The following is a 21,135-nucleotide window of genomic DNA, read 5'->3' on the forward strand; positions in this document are numbered from 1 at the left end:
GACGAAAAATTAACTTTCAACAAATCATAGGTACTAAAAATGTAATTTTTACTCTTTTTTTTTCTTGAATAAGTTACAATTTTTGTAATGTGATTTGTTAATAATTTCATGTTTAGTCCTTATGGTTTAAAGGTTGTTTGTTTACCTCTTAATAGTTCCATTAAGAGACAACATCTGAATCGTTAAAAGGTAAATCTTGTTTGACAAAAAAAGTATGTCTCTTAATGATTCTAAAACCATCTGAATGATTTTGTGCCATGAGTCTTCCTTAAACATTCAACGTCCTAATTTCATTGTAAACAATTATATTTTATTTTGCAGTATATCACGCGAGTTTCTTAATTATTCTGTACCAAACTATTCAACAACTGTCAAACAACCTCTTAGAAATTATGATTTTCATCTTATGTTTTGTAATTTATTGCTATTTTCATTTCTAGTTTAATTTCTACCTTGGACAAAAATAGTACAGAATTGTAAACTACAAGGATTGAAATAATAATAAATTGTAAATCATAAGGTTAAAAATAGCAATCAATTACAAACAATAGGTACTAAAACCTTAAATTCTAAATAACAAGGATAAAAAGCATAATTTTTAACAAACTACAGGGACTAAATTAGTAATTTACTCTTTTTTCTTCTGAACATGAAAGTTTTAGAAAGACATTTTGGATATCGTTGCCTTGTTGCCATACCTTCTTCTTCTTCTGTGCAGTAAACTGTCAACCGGAGTGAAACCACCGGTTGTTTTTCCGGCCACCGTCTCTCGGTGGTTGAACATTTCGTGGAAGAACACAATAAAACTGTTTTCAAACGAGCGAGATGGAGGGAAAAATTCAAGAACAGTTTAACAAAATCTAACCACAAAACAATGAATTCGATTATTCCTTTTTAGCCATTGATTTCATTGTTCCCAAATGTTGCTTCAACAACCTTCACCTTCTCCTAAAACCCTCTCAAATCCTTTCTTCTCTCACCTCCATCTTCCCAAAAACCTTCAATTCAAATCCCCTTTTCAGTTTCGCCGGAATTCGTTTCTCCTCCATGCTTCCGCCTCCTCCGCCGCCGACACTCAAAGTCTACCACAATCCGCAATTAGAAGAATCGCCGATAAGTTACGAAGCCTTGGTTACGTTGACGATAATGGCAGTAATCAACAACAATCACCACCAGAACAAACCCTAAGTACTTCCCCTGGTGAGATATTCGTTCCGCTACCTAATCGTTTGCCAAAATACCGGGTCGGGCACACGCTTGACCCGAGCTGGAGTACGCCTGAAAACCCTGTTCCGGAGCCTGGGTCGGGTACTGCGATAAGAAGGTATCATGAGCTTAGGCGGGAGGTTTGGAAGGAGAAGAAAGAGGAGAAGATTAAGAGGAGAATAGAGGGGAATTCGGAGAGTGACAATGTGCCAACAATGGCGGAATTGAAGCTGCCATTAAAGGAGTTAAGGAGGTTGAGGGGGGTTGGGATTGCTATCAAGGAGAAGCTTAAGATTGGGAAAGCTGGTATTACAGAGGGCATCGTGAATGGAATCCATGAGAGATGGAGACGGACTGAGCTTGTGAAAATTGTCTGTGAAGATATGTGCAGATTGAATATGAAGAGAACCCATGATTTACTAGAGGTTAGATAACAATACGTGTTCTTCTGTAAATATATTCATCTTGAATATGGATGTGTTAGTCATCATGAATGTATGATCCATGGTGAATATTCCTCTTGAATTAATCATATGAATGTGTGATTCATAATGAATAACACGTCCTTAACAAGTCCTTGTACATCATGAATGTTATTCATGATGAATATTCCTCCTGAAGAGGGACACGGTGCTCTCTGTGGGGTGGTCCCCAGGTTCCTAACCAATTTTGGGTTCCAAGGGAACCCTTCTCTCTCTCTCTCTATATATATATATATATAGAGAGAGAGAGAGAGAGGATAGTTCGGTTGCAAACTCGTTTTCGGTTGTGAATTGGAGGAGAAAGCAGAGCGCGACAAGTCTTCACATTCATCATGAAAAATGAAAGTGAACATTGGTGAACTATTCATTATGAATAATGCACCATTCATGATGAATATTACACCATTAATGATCCATGATGAATTGATACACTATCCATGATGAATTGGTACCCTATCCATGATGAATTGGTACACTATTCATGATGAATAACCCGTGAACATATGGGACATATGGCATGCTCTCCTTTGTCCTTCAGTTCACAGTCGAAAATGGTTTGCAACTGAACCTGCCCCTGTATATATGTTTGTCAAATTAAACTCACACACGCCAATATGGCATGTAGGACCATTGGCCCTTCGGTTATACCATCATTCTTTATAAACAACATCAAGCATGCTTCATGTAAGAAAGGATAAACCTTTCTTGTAATGGTGTTCTAAGCAAATTACTGGATTTTACATAGCTTAATACTCACTCCTTCCAACAAAAGTAGTCCAATTCTGATACGCAAATGCCATAGTTATTTTAGCTCGAATCTTTGTTTCTTTTTTGTTCAATGTGGTTATCATTTCTATCTTTACAAATAAAACAGTTCATTCAAAAGATAGAGTTGACCCATTTGACACTTACGTCAGCAACCATAAGCTAACTTATTTTTTGAACTTATTGAAAAAGCCCATTTATTCGTCTTAAGCTCTAGGAGCTTTTTCCTCTTGCCTATTATATGTTTCAATTAAATTTTCAAATGTCCTTTAAGGTCATTTTTCTTTGTCATTTAGCTTATTAGCTAGTTTTACCAAACATGACTAGATAGCTAACTTACCGGCTAAGAGCTAGCTTATCAGCTGGTTTGCCAAACATAGCCTTAAAGTCGGAGCCTCAGAGGTGGACTCTTAGGATGGAGGTAATATAACATGAAAGCCAGGTTTGGCTAACTTTTCACTTTGGAAGCTTGTTATTTGATTTGCATTTCTGTTTGCAACATTTTTCTCAGAGGAAAACCGGTGGTTTGGTTATTTGGAGGGCTGGAAGTATTATAATCTTGTACAGAGGAGCCGACTACAAGTATCCTTACTTCTTTGTTAATAACGTAAAACCAAATGATGCATCTGATGGCGACTTAATTGAAGAGGGTGGTGTTCAAGAAAGCTACTCTCAGATGAAAACGACCCAGCCACCATTGATTCAAGGTGTGGGTTCACGAACTAGGGTACGGTTTCAACTGCCAGGGGAGGCACAGCTCGCGGAAGAAGCTGACCAGCTTTTGGAAGGATTGGGCCCACGGTTCACCGATTGGTATGGATATGATCCCCAACCAGTTGATGCTGACCATTTACCAGCAGTTGTTTCTGGATACCGGAAACCATTCCGGCTCCTTCCCTTTGGAGTTCAACCTAAATTAACAAATGATGAGATGACGATGCTAAGAAGACTTGGGAGGCCTTTACCATGTCATTTCGCATTAGGTCAGCGACTTCCAATTTCTAATTTATACACACGCATATACATGGAGGTTCAAATAAGGAAGACAAAAAGCTTGAGAACGTATGAATAAGTGATCCATATGTGAATCATTGGTAAAAGGAAACGTGGGTTTAGATATGCATCTTCTAATGGATATTTTTCGGGTTTACTAAAGATTCACATATGAATAATTTATTCATACCTTTTTGCCTTTCTTATTTGAATCATCCCCTATATATGTATGTATGGGGAAGTTCAAATGAAAACCATAAATATTTTGAGAACTTGGAAACCAACTGTTTCATGTATTTATTCATGATGAATAATTGCGAACATTATTCATCATGAATATCACGAATGACATGATGCATTTTCATTTTGAATGATTTTCGTAAAAATATCTGTCACGACATTCATGAACAATACATGAATAGTTGGTTCCTGATTCTCAAGATATTTATGGTTCTCATTCGAATTTGTCCCTGAATATTGTGTGTGTGTGTATATATATATATTAAATGAATAGTTGGTTCCTAATTCTCAAAATATTTATGGTTCTCATTCGAACTTTTCCCTGAATAATATATATACATATACATATATTATATGAAGCATATAATTTTTATTTACGGCAAATACTTACTCACACTTCTCACCTTTGATGAGGTTGAACCCTTGACCTCTTGGGAGGCTGGCCCGCTCTACCAGTAACCCATGTGCCGCTGGGCTAATATTCACTTCATTTTGGTTCTGTTTTCTTGTATCAGGTAGAAATAGGAAACTTCAAGGCTTGGCTGCAGCCATATTAAAGCTCTGGGAGAAATGTGAGATTGCAAAGATTGCTGTTAAGAGAGGAGTGCAGAATACCAACAGTGACCTAATGGCTGAAGAATTGAAGGTTAGGGTAGTTGGTTATTTTTATGTTATCTTTCGTTATTCCAAAATTGTTGAATTCTTTCTTAAATAACAAAGAAAATTTAAGTACTGAATCTTGGAGTCCACATCAGCTTGATCTTCAGCTTCATCATATTATTCTATAGACCGTAAATATTTTGAGAACTTGGGAACCAACTATTCATGCCTTATTCATGATGAATGTCGTGATAGATAATGATGGAAATTATTCATAATGAAAATACATGATATTCATGATAAAAATGCATGATATTATAAATTATGAAAATGCATGATATTCATGACTATGCATGCTGTTTATTGTGGCGCAATAGCAGTGCAATAGCGGTGATAAATTGCGGTTCCGAGAATAGCGGCGCAAGTTACCACTATTTCACCAATATTTGAGATAAAATAGCGGTCCACAATACCGATATTCTTAGTTGGGCCTCTTTTGAATCTAATACTTGCATTTTTGTCGTTTTTGGGCTTTTATTTTGACTTATATTTTGATTTCGGACCTTATTTTTATTTTATTCCATTAACAGTCAACGAATTGCATCCAACATCCGGTTTAGAAATTCTTAGGTTTTCAATTTCTTTCTATCATCTTCGACAGTCAACCCAAGTTGGACACCGTTTGAGTTTTCCAGCCTCACTTGATGTTTTGATGTTGAAACTATATTTTTAATTAATGCATATAATATGTTATGTATGCATATATATATATATATGTACATATTATATAATATATATATATATATATATATATAATTCTAATAAATAGTATATGCGCCGTTATTTTTGGACCGTTATACCACCTCTATAGCAATGCTATTGCCGCTATTTTTAATACCAGTCCTGATTGCTATTTTGTATTTTGACCGTTGTAACAGCATAGATTCATGATGAATAATATCATTTTTCAGAGTTATTCATAATGAATAATATATGAAACAGTTGGTTCAGAGGTTCTCATTTGAACTTTCCCCTTATTCTATAATGCAACTTGTAGTTCAACTTGGTTTCACCAAATGCTACTTTCATGCCTTACGAGAAGTAAAAAATTTCAGTGGCTAACGGGAGGAACACTACTTACACGGGATAAGGAGTATATTGTTCTGTATAGAGGTAAAGATTTCTTGCCGGCTACAGTATCTTCAGCAATAGAACAAAGAAGAAACCGTGGAGTTAATGGATTTGAAAGGAAGAAGATTCGTAGCTCATCAGATGCAGAATTGAATAAAGATAAAAGAACTGAGAGTCCTTTTGTTGCCAAACTTGATGGAATAAGAGACCAGAAATTAGAAGTTGCCATTGAGCAGAGGAAACTACGATCCCGTGAAGCAGCTGTTAAGAGAACTAGTTCCAAATTGTCTCAGGTAATCGATTAAATTGTTCATTTACCTTCTTTTGCATACTTCAACTGCCATGCACGATACTTCCTCCATCCCAAAATAAGGGGCTGTTTGGTTGGTTTTCCATCAAGTCATGTATGGATAAAACTGTCTGTGTGGATTAATCTGTCTATATAGATTGAGAAGGTTTTTGTTTGGAAGGTTTTTTTTTAGTTGGAAGGAGTGTGTTTTTTTATTGGGAGGGGCAGGTTTGAAAAAGACTTGGCTTTTTGCATAAAGCTCCCCCTAGAAGCTTATTGAATAAGCCACTTTCTATATAATTAAGCCACTACCAAACACTCATGTATAGCTGACCGAATAAGTTGTGAGTCCCATTAAGCTTTAAGCTGCTAACAAATGTCCACAATGAAAAAGGCACACAACTTTATAAAAATGTAATTATCACACTTTTTAATTAACTAAATGACAATTTTACCCTTGATAATAGAGTTAGTAATGAATTTCTCCATCTCGTAATTAAGGGTAGAATTGGAAAGTAGACACTTATTTTGGGATAAATCTAGCCAAGGAAACCAATTTCAAGATGGTATCATTTTCTGGAATGTTACTCTTTGCTTTTGGCTTTTTGCTAATGTTTCATGTTGATAATGATAGGCATTGGAAAGTAAAGAAAGGGCAGAGAAGCTTCTGGAAGAGTTGGAGAAGCAAGAGATCAAACAAGAACTTGAAGTGGATAAAGAGGGTATCACTGAAGAGGAAAGATACATGCTGAGGAAGGTTGGCTTGAAAATGAGGCCTTTCTTACTATTGGGTGAGTCTCGGTTTCACATAACACAACATTTGGGGTACATTTGGTACGCGGGATTCACAAAAAAAGCCCAAGCCTGAAGCTTGGGCCTAGTGAGCACAGATGCCTAGTCTGGCCCAGGCCTCATAGCCCGATCAGGTTTGGGAAAAGAAAGCCCATTTAATCCCGGTCTGACAAAGCTCTTTTGGGTCCCTTTTCAACCCAATAGCCCGGCCAAGCCCGAGTGACCGGGCCTTTTTTTGCTCACTGAAAACAGGCTTGGAAGGCCCAGGCCTGAAAAGCCTGGGCCTTGTGCATCTCTGACGGAACAAGATAGTACAAAAGCTTGTTGTCCCATGTTTGGTGCGACATTAGACTGGGACAGGACATGACCTCGAGTGGGAAAAAATGCCTTTTTGGTGGGACAAAAATCAAGGAGGTAAGACAAGAATGGTAAATTACTAAACTACCTATGTGAGATTGAACCCTAAAACCTTCCTTGATTCTTTCACCCGCTTACTTTCGCCCGTCTAGTCCTATCAAGTCCCATCTGCATACCAATGGCACCCTTGAAGTCTAAGACAATTGAATCACAAATTTCCTCTTCCCAATATCAAATACTAATGCAAAACTCCCTTCAAACATCCATCTCTCATTCTCAGGAAGACGTGGAGTTTTTGATGGAACCGTTGAAAATATGCATCTTCACTGGAAATATAGGGAACTTGTGAAGATATTAACCGGTGAGACGAGCATTGATGAGCTTTATGCAATAGCAAGGACGTTAGAAGCCGAAAGTGGTGGAATATTGGTGGCAGTAGAACGAGTGCGTAAAGGTCATGCAATCATTGTCTATCGTGGCAAGAACTATAAACGACCTGCTAGCTTGAGGCCACAAACACTCCTTAATAAAAGAGAGGCACTAAAGCGTTCTATAGAAGCCCAACGCCGAGAGGTAAAGTGACAATTTTTATGTTGTTAAGTTGGTGCCGGGTCCTTAGCTTTATAAAATACTCCCTCCGTCTCAAAATAATTGTCTACAATGAAAAAAGGCACACAATTTTAGAATGTGTAATTATTACAGTTTTTAATTAACAAGATGACAAATTTACCCTTAATAACAGAGGGAGTAATGAATTTCTCCATGCTCATAATTAAGGGTAGAATTGGAAGGTAGACACTTACTTTTGATAGTGGACACTTATTTTGGGACAAACTAAAATAGAAATGTAGACACTTATTTTGGGAGGGGAGTACCAAAAGATAATTGATGATGCAATATAGATGGAAATAATGTTACTATCAAGAGGCCCAATGTTTTATTATTGTTATCTAATCTTCATGCTAATATGGGTAAGATGCAGTACTGATAGGATTCTTATAATTTAATTCCAAAGTGGAGAAACTGAAGGATCAAGTCATCTTTTATGCCAACTGTCTTATGTGGCCTCTGATAGGAGTTCTTGGACATGCCGGCTTTAGGCATTTCTGAGGACCCGACCTCTGATAGGAGTTGGCATAGACGCAAAACAAGGGTAGTAGATTAGGGGTGAAGATAGATGGGAGGCTGGGAGCGAGAGGAGGTAGACGGTACTGGGGTGTTCGCGGTCCTATTTGAGCGGTTTAAACCCCCCAAAGTAGGGGTGTTCAAAAACGCATTGGACCTCCCAAACCGGTCAAACCAAGTCAACCAGACTGTTTTTGGCGGTTTGAGTGGTAGGGGTTAGGATTAGTGAGTCGTTAGTTAAGTTTTTTGTTCTTCTTGTATTTATATCCATCTTTTCTAAATTTAACTATTTAAGTGTACCTGTCTTTTTTCTCATTCACACACTTTTGACAAGCCGGGGGTCTTCACGGAAACAATTGCTCTACTCTTTGAGCTAGAGGTCATACATCTTACGGTCTGTTTGTTAGCTGCTTAATGAGCTTAATGGGACTCACAGCTTATTCCGTCAGCTATACATGACTGTTTGGTAGTGGCTTAAAGATATAGAAAGTTGCCTTTTCAGTAAGCCTCTTAGGGGGAGCTTTATGCACAGGTTTTTTCCAAACCTGCTCATCCCATTTAAAAAATACACTTCTTCCTTCTATGAAAAAACCTCCCAAACAAAAATCTTCCTAATTTATATAGATAGATTAATCCATGCATGACTTAATGGAAAAGGAACCAAACAATCCCTTACCCTCCCTAGACCCCACCTCCGAGTGGGATATATTGGGCTCGTTTCGTTTTATTGTCTCACGTGGCTTGCATCAATCACCATGTCTCATGATAGTTTTTCCAAATTTTATCTGCTTTTGCTAACTACGGGTTACCTTTGTGATGCAGTCTTTGAAGCTTCACGTATTGAAACTTGGCAAAAATGTCGAAGAATTGAAGCTCAAATTGGTGAGTATTCGGATGTGGTCAAGCGTTATATTGGTCTTGGTATTGGCCTCTTTTGTACTTTCAGATCATTTCCAAATAAATCACTCAATTTGTCTTCAACCAGGCCAAAAATGAGGAAACCGAAAGGAATTGTGAAAAAGATGAGAAGGTTCAGTTGGTGGGTGTCTTCTTTTAGATGTTACTTCCCGTTGTTTTCTAGTTTAAGTGTGACATTAGATCGGTGCTGTTTCCGGTAATGCTGTTATTATGATGTACAGGAGCACGAGATAGTGAAAAGCCGGTCAGCTGAATATATGGAACCCCATACTGTTCTATCAGCTGAATCTATGGAACCTGATTCTGATCCTGAACTTTATAAGTCAGATCCTACCGATCAAGACAACAGGCAGGTGAGGAGTATTTACTTGTGTTGGGAATCTCTCTCTCTCCACACACACACACACACACATATATAGGGGCAGGTTCAATTGAAAACCTAAGTTCCGTTGTGAATTGGGAGACAAAGGAGAGTGCGCCACTAGTCCCATACATTCAAGGGTTATTCATCATGAATGGTGTCGTTCATCATGGATAACGAATGGTGTGTCGTTCATCATGGATCACGGATGGTGTGTCGTTCATTATCGATCACAAATGATGTGTCGTTCGTTATGGATCACGAATGATGTGTTGTTCATTATGGATGGTCCACGTGAACACATAGATGTTCACGTTCATTATTCATGATGAATGGTGTGTCATTCATCATGAATAGTCCACGTGAACACACAAATGTTCACGTTCATTATTCATGATGAATGTAGTTGAGACCAATCTATCATATAGATGAGGATAAACTAGTGGACAACCTAGGACACGCGTCACATTCTCCTTTGTCCCCTAGTTCACAATAGAGAAAAGGTTCGCAATTGAACTTCTCTCTCTATAATGTGTGTGTGTATATATATATATATATATATATATAGACGAAGGATCGTGTGAGAATAGGAGTTAAGGCGAGAAGCATAAGAAGGGATCTAGATTCTTGATCACTTTTAATCTCACCCCCACCCCATGAATTGCATTTGATACGGGAATTTATCCGGTGCATCTCATTAGTATTGATCTTCACTTAGGATTGATCCAAGGGTGGAGTTCCCTTCTTACCCTTCTTATGATAATTTCCATTCTCACCGAAACCCAACCCTATATATATTATATTATTTTGGGATTTGGGATCATGTGAGAACAATTTTTTGGTGAGAACAGTCAGAACACTTATGAGCCTTTGGATGAGTTGATTTTTGATCCAACTGGGCTTACAAAAAACACGGGCCTTCATCTACCTTCAACTGGTGGCTCACAGAAAAACGCAGTCATCTACCTTCATCATCACCTTTACAAACTTTCACATAGCTTCCGTCGCTTTCAAAATGCATGAATTTTTTGAAGTTTCAGTCATGGTGATACAAGTAAATGAAGTTAGATGAAGGTGTGTGAATGCATGTAAATATAGGTGATGAATGTAGATGAAGGTCCGTGTTCTCACTGTTCTCTCAAAAAATTGTTGTCACATGATTCCAACCCTATGTATGTATTTATGCATCAAGTTTATTTGCATCTCGTATATAAATATTTTATTCACGACATGCATTACATTTGGTTGGAGAATTTACTCATTTGCAATATTGAAGGGAAGAGAGCTTCATGAAGGTGTTTTAGTTTCTTTAAACGAAAACGATGGTTTAAAAGCATCACAAGGAAGTCCAGAAACCAATTGTCAAGATCAAGCGAGCGAGTTTTCCATGGAGTTGGACAACGATGACCAAACCAGACAGCAGGATCTGCCTGAAGTTTCCTCTATAAAGCATGCTGACGAGGATGACTGTGGGTCCACAGAAGCTAATTCAAACGTGTCGTCTGTATTCGTGGAAGGAATTAGCGGGTTTCCCGAAATGAACAATGAAAACGAGAAATCTAAGACACAAAATACTTCAACTTTCCCCGATGCTTTCAAGGTAACACAATTATCTATTTCAATCAACAGGGCAGGTTCAAATGACAACCTTAAATATTTTGAGGATATGGAACCAACATGAATGTCATGATAGATATTTATGATGAAAATTATTCATAATGAATATACATGATACCTTGAATAATGAAAATGCATGATATTCATCATTATTCATTATGATTATACATGAGGTTGAAATGAGAACCGTAAATATTTGAGAATCTCGGAACCAACATGAATGTCGTGATAGATATTTACGATGAAAATTATTCATAATGAAAATACATGATATCATGAACAATGAAAATGCATGATATTCATTATGAGTAATACATGATATAATTGGTTCCCAAGTTCTCAGTATATTTATTGTTCAGAGTGACAATATTGGGTGTAAATGGTATGAGACAACTCGTGAGCTACTCGAGATCGACTCGATCAAAGCTCGGTCAACACTCGACTCGAATAGGCTCGGCTCGACTCGATATATTAACGAGTCAAGTCAAGCTACCCAATACTCGACTCGAAAAGCTCGTGAGATACTCGATTATTTTATATATAATTAGTTTTTATGATAAAATTTGTAAAATATAAATAATAAAAATGTCTTAAATTTTTAGATATTTAAAAAAAATTAGGCATTTTTTAATTATGAAAATTAATCAATTATTTTTATTAAAATCACAATTAAAAAAAGACAAAGAAAAACTATAAAAAAGGTTGGTAAAATTGTCCCACATTGGAAGAGAGATGGCAAAGGAAAGAGAGAAAAGATGTTATAAGAAAAAGGGGAGGTGAACGAAATTTCTAACTTTGTCTTTTTGATGATGAAGTTTGAGTTGATCCCTTTAGTTTTATAAAAACTAAGAGAACATTTTTAAGTTTTAAAATTTCTAAGAGAATGACCCTAAATTTTCATAAATTTCAATGGTCGAGCTTGATTCGAGTTCGAGTTTGATTCGAGTTGAGTTCGAGTTTGATCCGAGTTTGAGGTTAAGAAATAGTTATCGAGTTCGAGTCGAGCTTTGATTTTTACTACTCGCGAGTTTTTGAGTCGAGTTCGAGTCGAGTATAGTGATACTCGAGCTCGACAAGCTCGAACTCGACTCGCATCATTTACATCCCTCAATACATGAATACATGATGTCATGAATAATGAAAACTATTTATTATAGATATTTATGATGAAATTATTCACACAGAAAATACATGATATCATGAATAATGAAAAGCTGCATGATTTCATGGTCAATCATATTCATGGTGGTTCATTATGAATAATGGATGATATAATCGGTTCCCAGGTTCTCAATATTGTTCTCATCTGAACTTTCCTCTTCAATTAAAACCTTTTATATTTCCATTCTCTGTTTGTGATGAATTAACATCATTGCCATTTATCCTAATCTGGAGTCGACATATGATTTACCTATTTCAGCTAGAACGGTCACTTAGTACCGAGCCTTGTGAGCCTGTCATAAGGAGCGAGATGCCATTTTCGCCGATTCATGGACCTAGTGTTACCGAGTCAAGCGGGAAACGACACAGGTCTGCTCTTCTTTCCAATAAAGAACGACTGCTTTTGAGGAAACAAGCCCTTAAGATGAAAAAACGTCCTGTTCTGGCTGTCGGTAAGTTCCAAGCATGCTATCAGTTAATTCTTTGCATAAAATAAGTGTTGCATTCACTCCCCTTTCAAAGGCGGAAATCAACACAAAATAAAATAGCATTTGTGGTGTGTTTGGTACTAGACGGTGAGATTGAGGTAGGAAAGAATTGTGGAAAGGTTAAGTTTTTGTTTGACATCGGTAATATAGTAATTTACCAATCTTGTCTCATCTCCCTGATTTAATCCGACATTTTTTCCCACTCAGTTCGGTGTAGTCTCAGTCTAATGTCACGTCAAATGTGGGACAAGTTTTTTTCTCTCCTGTCCCGTCTGGGTCCTGCGTACCAAATGCACCCTTGGATTTGTTGTTTTTGTTCAACGTATTTCCCTTGCATATGTCCATGTTATGCTCGTTTAGAGATGGCCATAAATTGGTCTCAGATCGGGCCAGGCCGGTCCCAAATCGGTCCTTTCAAAATTGGGCTGTCCCTGGTTCTGGTCCCGCTCGAGCCCAAAAATTATATGACTGACCCTAGGCTCAGTAACTGGTCCCTTGCCGGACCAATTACTAATAAATTATTTTACATAAAAATGTTATTAATGTTCTTTTAGTTTCTAAAAAAATATGTTACATAAAAATCGGGCCGGGCTGGGCATGATTTGGCTATCTCTAGTATGCATGCATCCCATCTTCAGACCCTACCTCTATGTGCGGGATATACTTGATTTGTTTGGTTTATACCAATACTATGTTTGCAGGGAGAAGCAATATTGTTAGTGGAGTGGCGAAAACGATTAAGACGCACTTCGAGAAGCATCCGCTTGCTATTGTGAATATAAAAGGCCGAGCCAAAGGAACTTCAGTGCAAGAAGTGGTTTTGATGTTAGAGGTTTGAACCTCGACTTCATATGCGTATCATAGAAACAAGTTGCCGATCACCGATCGCTAAACTTGGTGCTCATATGTAACTTCTTATTGAAGTATATAATATTTATGGGTCAGGTTGAGGGGAAAACCGCAAAAAGTTGAAAAGCTGAGGAACACCCTAGTAATTGTCATCTGTATGGTATGCACAAATGAGCTGTTATTAGAGCGTTCTTCAAATTCTCACTTTTTGGGGGTTTTCCCCTAACACCTCACTCTAATAATACTCAAGCACACTCCTAACCTTTACTGAGGTTTGAACCCTTGACCTCTAGGGAGACTAGGATTTACCGGTATCATGGATACAACTCACCTTAGGGGTGTAAACGAGCCGAGTCGAGTAGTAGGTTATTCGAGCTCGATTCGAAAAAATAATACCAGGCTCGAGCTCGAATAATTTTAAAAAGTAGGGCTCGAGCTTGGATATTTTTTTAATTATCGAGCTCGATGCTCGTTTATCGGCTTGAACTCGCGATCGTTTAACTTGTTTATGGGCTTGTGCTTGATAATTTTTATTGTAAAAAAGCGTATGCTAGAATGGCTCGGCTCGAGTTGAAAATTTCAATCGAGTTTCCAAACGAGCCGAGCCGAACATTGGCGTTATGAAGCTCGGCTCGTTGAGTGAAACTAGTTTTATTTTGTGTTCGAGATTGACTTGAGCTTGAGATTATTAAGCTCAAGCTCGAGTAGGTCGTTAAAAGCTCGAATAGTTTAAATCCCTAGCTGGGCCAATGACCCTTTGGTTTCTTATCTACTTGCAGGAAGCAACGGGTGGAATTCTCGTCTCCCAAGAACCAAGTAAAGTTATTCTGTACCGGGGTTGGGGGGCAACCACGACGTCGGATTCTAACCGAACTAATGGGAAACATGAACCAAGGGACCATGAAGGCATGGTCAAACCAATCATCTCTCCCGAACTCATTTCGGCAATCAGGCTTGAATGCGGATTGCAGGATAACAAAGTCCCCTAGATCGAAGGAGTTTCCTAGAGGCGAAAAACGGTATTGCTCGCTTTTCTTGTTTCCGTTTTTACCAAACCAAACGATCCCGGTATAATCTCACGTGAGGGTGGGGTCTGACCTTGAGGACCAACTCAACCGGAAAATAAAGGATGGGCTTTAGGGCTCTTCCCTATAGGTGATTGGTTCGAGTCTCCTGAGGGCCATCGGGAATTTTTCTACCTATGATGTCTTCATAACCGGGGTTATCATCTTAAATGGCCACCTCACGGAAAAAAAGGTTTAATATCATAGCCACCATTTTAATTTTTTCTCACAAAATAGTCAAGAAACCGCAAGTCAATTATGCAAGACAATTTATATTGCATCCCCGCAAGCTGCGGTGCCACAGGTTGCGTCGATGCATGTCCTTGCGGTGCGGTGACGCAAGTTGCGGCATCTCAATTTATTTTTGCTGTGCGCCCACTCTTCATATGGGTGCGTCAAAAGATGTTAGAAACCAGAAGGAAAAGTGTCTTGCAGCGTTGACTTACGGTTTCTTGGCTATTTTGTGAGAAAAAGTTTGGAGGTGGCTAAAAAGAACTTTTTCCCCATAGGTTCTTGTAACAACTCGTCCCACATGGGTAGAAAATGGAATTTATGAGCTCCTTATAAGCATCAAGTTGTGAGTTATCAATAACTTCCACCATAGTTTTAAGTTGAATTCGAGGTTATTGGGTCAGCCTATTGCTTTGGCTTTGTGGGGTTGCAGTTATTTATGATGATAACCCCTTCAGGGCCAAATGGGATTTGTTGAGGTGCATGTAAGCTGACCATGACACCCACAGTTACAAAAAACCAGTGGGGGTTCCGCAGATGGGATGTACGCAAACCTGATCTCTACACCGAGTAGAGCGACTGTTTCCTTGAAGACCTCTGGTTTGTGGGTTTATTATCGTGTTGAATGTCATCTTTGTTTTTCTTGGAATGTAGATTTGTGACCTTCACTCGGTATTTCTTGGCTACCAACGACGTTTCCGACTATTACTCAAGGCGTTTTTGTCCTTCTCTAAGGTCAATGGTCATATCGACAATGCATGCTTCTCGGGGCTGCATTTTAGTAAGAGATTCGACATTGTGAGTTGAAGCTATCCGGCTTCCGAAACACCTAATTGGTAAAAAGAGTCTGTTTGTAGAACGTCTTTTTCCTTCTTGCCTAACGAGAGAACCGCTCGTTACTGAAACACATACGCTCTTGTAGGGATATAGACGGTTGCATCTGGGAGGTTTACGGTTTTCGAATTACGATCGTAATTTTGTATATCTACAATTACGACTATAATCTTGTAACTACTTTGTAAAAGTGTTATCTTGAAAGGTCAGTAGAAAGAGGTCAGATCTACGTATATTTTACCATCTTTCTATCTGTTACAGATTTATAGTCCAATTGGAAGTCAAATCAAATGAAGCCATATAAGCAATCTCTAGAAATTTTGGAGATTTAAAGAAAATTTACTTTAACATTTTGGCTTGAGCAAATTGTATGAAAAAGTAATGTATTTTAACTTAAATTAACTCCGGTACTTAAATGTTTAGAATTTTATATCTTAAAATATCAAAATGGAAGCTTTGAAAGTATGTTACCCAAAATATGAATCAAGTTAAAAATTATAATACTAGAAATTAAACATGTGTAAATATGTATAATTTCTGTTATTATAATTTTTATTAAACATATTTGATTAAATTTACAATGTTTAAATGATAAAAATATTAAAATCAAAAATACAATGTTATAATAAAAAATTGTAATGTTATAATAAAGTAATTTTGAAAGTACAATGTTACAATAAGAAATGTCATGTCAACCCTATTGTGCATGTGGACAGTTTACGTGGACGATAAGGTGACAAAAAAACCTGATATAATGTGTAAATTTAATTTAAAAAAGTTACCCAATGCAATAACGGGTAAATTTTTGAAATTACAATGTCCTAGTAAAAAAATATTTTGAAAGTATATTACTGTAATAAGAAAAATTGAAAATACAATACTATAAGAAGATTTATAAAAGGAGGTTGCTATTTTGAAAGTAGGTTGTTTGTTTACTTCCTAATAGCTCCATTAAGAGGCAACATCTGAATTGTTAAGAGGTGAATCTTGTTTGGCAAAAAAAAAATCTGCATCTTAATGGTTCTGTATCCTGGATCTTCCTTAACCATTAAGAGCCCTAATTTTATTGTACACAATTAGCAAACAATTATATTTCATTTTACACTATATCATGAAAGTCTCTTAATCATTCTGACCACTTTTCACCAAATCATTCAGCAATTACCACACAACCACTAAAATTATTATCAAACCACATTAACAAAAATTCGTAATTTTTTGTATTGGGCTAAAATGAAGGCCCAATTGAGATGAAAATAGAAGGCAGAACAAGGCTCCCTGGAAACAATTCATCGGCTCGGAGAAGTTGATATCGCAACCAGTTGTGCTGCACACGTCCACCGCCGGTCAAAATCAAGAACATCTTTCCGGTAACGTCAAATTGTACAGACAGATGTATGTATGTATAGGTCACTGACGATGATCCGGAACTTTTCTTTCTACTTCATCTTCAGATACTTCTAGTCCTGCTCTACTTGGCTTAATTGATCGAAATCGGAAATCAGGAGTAATGACCATGATGAGAGCTCTACCGGCATCCACTTCTTACGCCGTTGGCATTCGTGTTTCCTCTTTCACAACCTCTCCTACGCACCTCGCTTCCCGTCGACTCGTCATTGCTAAAGGTAATTTACATAAGCGCGCTCTCAAACTTTGAATCGAGTTGATTTTTGTCTATTAGTACTTCAGATTTGATTCCCTATGAGTTGTAGTATCAATTAGACTGCTAATTCTTACTGTTCATATAGTATGATATGAATATACTACATCAATTGGTTATGTTTTATTTTATGATAATTTTCTGAAATTATATATGATTATTGCTATTGTTTTTGCAAAATATGCGGGTGCGTACTTGGATAAGATGATAAGCGTAGTCGCGATGATTGTGTTTTTGTTCATTCGATTCCATTTCGTTGATGTGATTTCACTAATTTTTTTGCTTCGAAGCAGAATATGTTCAAGTTACTGGTGCGTATAATGAGATAAACATTTTTCATGCTAATCATGTTCGAGTTGATTTGATTTGTGCATATTAACGCCTTAATGTAATTGATGCTAGCATCATTATTAACTTGCTCAAATCAAAGAGAGGGGATTAGCACCTGTCAAGCTCAAATTAGTTTTTGTATTGAAAATTTAGTTGAATTAGGTTACATTGTTAAAGAACTGACCATTTTATTGGTGGTACTTCCCTTGTTGCTAAGATTGTTGTTTTAAATACTTTCAGCTGAACCATCAGATAAGTCTGTCGAGATTATGAGGAAATTCTCAGAGCAGTATGCTCGTAAATCTGGCACGTATTTTTGCGTCGATAAAAGTGTTACTTCTGTAGTTATCAAGGTACTACTTTTTCCTACTGTTATTTCATGCTAGACCATGAATGTCTTCCTCTGTCAGATTTGGTTCGATTTGCATTTATCGAGGATGTTTGTTGGTAATCACTTTTTGACCTAGAATGTGCAATAGATGCATGTACCATTTCCTTCCATTTTTGTGATATTTACAATTATTTCGATGAAGAGTTTTGCATATTTTTTATTCTGAGCCTCTCTTTTGTTACACTTCATAATATGCTGTTGTAGTGCTTGAAGTTTCTGACTCACTAATAACTTCAGTTGTTATCCAACAAGAAAACAAAGAGTTGAACCATGAAGTGTAAAGAAGTTGTAATGGGAGTCTTCTACTTGGATCACATCCAGCCATGAGATATCAGTATTGATACTGGTCAAAACTTTTCTCCTTAAGATGTGAGTGTTCTTCTGGAATAATCACCAGCACTTCTTTGATTAGGGTTGGGTCTATACATAAAAGAAATTCCTAGGCCTCAATGCTTATAAGCTTGAGATATTATTAGTTAATCGACTGATTCTTCCGAATCATGAAGGATATAGAAGGGCCCATCTTCATAAATGTCAGGATTTTTGCATTCTATTTGAAAATGGCAGGAGTAGTTTCTAATTAATTTGCCTAATATGTCAAAGCAGTCTTAATAAACAGGTCTATTTTCTAAACTAGTCAGGCTAGGCTAAAAAGGGAGACCCGTATGAACTATAAAGTGGTGAACACTTCTAAAACGGTAGAAAATCAATAGATCCCTCCCCGTTCTCCATCTAACACCATGCTCATTGCCACATTCCATGTATTGAGATCTCTTTTCCGGTGTTAACTTTGGCCTACCTCCTTGTAACATGTTCCCTTTTGGACTTTGGGGGCAGTTTTGCTGCTTGGAATCCATAAAATAGTTTGTTTATCCGTATTTCTTTAAAGTGGAGAACGCTCTAAATCTAAGACTAGGGTGCTGGCTCTTTTTGGTATAGGATGATGAGAGGAATTAGTTTCTTTGCTCTTGTGCACCAGAGAGCTTTTGTCTGTCCTTTGTCTAGTATATACGTAACATTACTCTTATCATCTTTTCTTGTTGTGTGCAAGTATAGTAGCTATTGCTGACTTGATGAAGCTGCCACTAGAAAAAGTATGACGTGGTGCAGCTGGAATGGGTTATTGTTTACCCACTATAGCCGTTGGCCGGCTATAAATTCTGCAAGAATATTAATGAAATCTTGTTGGAACTGTCCATATCTGGTTCGCTCTTTGGAATAGCGGTCCTTGTATATCGTATTAACTATTGAAATATGGTCGAAAGAAAAAATCTCTATTTGATAGGGCTGAAAGGGGTATGGGGTTATCAGCAAGCCAGTTGAGATAGGATTGTAAACCGCCACCCTTCCGGGTTAGACTGAAAGTGACCAGAAATTCTGACACCCATTGGCATAGAGTATGGAAGTATTTATTACTAAATTTATGATTCTTGATATCAAAGAGTGTTGTCATAAATAACAAGGACAAAGGGAATGGACGTTGCCTCCTTTACTAAGTTTTCTTACACAAATAGAAGGCTTCAGGGAATGTGAGCAAAGAGTTTTGACCCTAGAGGGAAGAGAGGGTTTGTTGGAAGACTTTTTGCTCATGTCCAGTCTTCAATTAGTGAGAAATAGATACATAAAAGTACTTGCCTCTATGATTCACGCTGTTCTTATGGAGTAGTGTTTACATACTATCATGGCACAACTAAAACCATAAGCACTAGTAACTGCTTAGTGAGAAATAGATACATAAAACCATAAATGTCTTATGAAGTATGTGGAGGCATCAGCTGTTATGCTTAATATTTACGTATGTGTGTGTGCATATATATGTATATCATTCTTTTTGGCTCTCTGGTTAACTATGTGCTAACTTATGAAGTAGGGTTTGATTTTTTTTTTCACTGAGCCAGATATGTATTAGGTCGACTATAGCGATTAAGCTGGCTGTATAAATTAAGATAAATTTTTGTTTGTTTTTTTGTATTGAATAAATGGTCTGAATAGCATAAATTACGATTTTAACCATCAACAAAACACTATCAAATTTTGTTTTTTAAAACAGTATTTATAACTCAACAGTGTAACGCCCCCAGAACCCCGTAGCAAGATATTGTCCGCTTTGGCTAACCTGCCCGCTATACCACAAAGCAGTAGCCGCACGGTTTTCTCCTGGCATGGGCATGAACCGAAGCTCGTATCCCACCCAAAACGCGTCTTACTAGAGAAGGTATCCACACCCTTATAAGGAGTGCTTCGTTCTCCTTCCCAACCGATGTGGGACGAGTGACACACCCGCATCGCGGCTGTTACAAACAGCATACGATCAAATTTAATAAATGTAGATAAGATATTAATGAAACAACAATAAAATATATAGCCAAAGGAAACTAGAAAAAGACGACAGGTAAAAGGATTTACGTAAATGGAAGAACCAAAGAAGGGGGAAAAATGGCATTTTTGGAAAAAAGTTTGGCTGAACGGGTAAAGGCAACATTAGCTGGAATTAAGCCATGGTTTTAGCATTAAACCATAAGCAAACACATCTTTATAATTTAACGAATTAAGCTACAAGTCCATTAAGCTTATTAATTGTCCAAGGGGCATGAGTCTTCGTATTATACGTGGAGCTTATTAATTATCAGTATGCAAGTTAAAGGTAATTACCTTGTTGATACAGGGATTGGCTGACCATAAAGATTCATTAGGTGCACCACTTTGCCCCTGCAGGTACATGCACAATTCTTGCTCATTTATGTTAAACTCTTCTTTTAAAAACAGAGTGTATTTCTGTATAAATCAGATACTATGTGATTTTGTTTGTAAACAGGCACTATGATGACAAAGCAGCAGAGGCAACACAAGGCTTTTGGAATTGTCCTTGTGTTCCCATGAGAGAAAGGTAACCGACTCCAAATCTGATTGGATGCTAGATTTTAGGAGTTTTTATTCTGTGCAATCTAGTGATAGACGAAGGATCATTTGAGAATAGAAGTTAAGGTGAGAAAAGTAAGAAGGGATTTGGACCCTTGATCACTTTTAATCGCAAAACAACCCATGAACTGCGCTTTAGAAGGGAATTGATCCAGTGTTTCTCACTAGTGTTGATCTAGTGGTTCTCTTCAATTAGGATTGATCCAAAAGTGGAGATCCCTTCTTACCCTTATCACCATAACTTTCATTCTCACCGGAACCCGACCCTATAGTGATATACAGCAAGAATAGCAAACCACACCCCCCCCCCCCCCCCCCCCCCCCCCCCCCCC

At 37.5% G+C, this 21,135-nt stretch overlaps 2 protein-coding genes across 3 annotated transcripts in view; both read left to right on the top strand.

Moving 5' to 3' along the window:
• The first annotated feature begins 184 nt into the window (after positions 1–184).
• On the top strand, positions 185–15,748 carry LOC112512540 (CRM-domain containing factor CFM2, chloroplastic). 2 transcript variants are annotated; one of them, XM_025118555.1, is made up of 14 exons: positions 185–1,631; positions 2,965–3,436; positions 4,202–4,332; positions 5,402–5,710; positions 6,341–6,497; positions 7,136–7,428; positions 8,803–8,862; positions 8,966–9,019; positions 9,120–9,251; positions 10,536–10,859; positions 12,297–12,489; positions 13,227–13,357; positions 14,154–14,393; positions 15,324–15,748. In XM_025118555.1, the coding sequence occupies exons 1-13, from the start codon at positions 921–923 to the stop codon at positions 14,361–14,363; spliced, it is 3,177 nt and encodes a 1,058-aa protein (XP_024974323.1). In that variant the 5' UTR covers positions 185–920; the 3' UTR covers positions 14,364–14,393; positions 15,324–15,748. The 2 variants fall into 2 exon arrangements, with proteins under 2 accessions (XP_024974323.1, XP_024974324.1); XM_025118556.1 differs by lacking the exons at positions 6,341–6,497; positions 7,136–7,428.
• A 1,024-nt stretch (positions 15,749–16,772) lies between these two features.
• Positions 16,773–21,135, top strand: part of LOC112512664 (ferredoxin-thioredoxin reductase catalytic chain, chloroplastic) — a 6,286-nt gene continuing 1,923 nt past the window's right edge. Inside the window, exons 1-5 of the mRNA XM_025118738.1 lie at positions 16,773–16,873; positions 16,958–17,128; positions 17,734–17,846; positions 20,550–20,599; positions 20,700–20,771. Coding sequence (XP_024974506.1) covers positions 17,014–17,128; positions 17,734–17,846; positions 20,550–20,599; positions 20,700–20,771 — 350 coding nt within the window. The 5' untranslated portion in view covers positions 16,773–16,873; positions 16,958–17,013. The remainder of the gene's footprint in view (positions 16,874–16,957; positions 17,129–17,733; positions 17,847–20,549; positions 20,600–20,699; positions 20,772–21,135) is intronic.

This window comes from Cynara cardunculus (assembly GCF_001531365.2).
Source record: "Cynara cardunculus var. scolymus isolate 2C chromosome LG 5, CcrdV1, whole genome shotgun sequence".
Classification (NCBI taxonomy): Eukaryota; Viridiplantae; Streptophyta; class Magnoliopsida; order Asterales; family Asteraceae; genus Cynara; species Cynara cardunculus.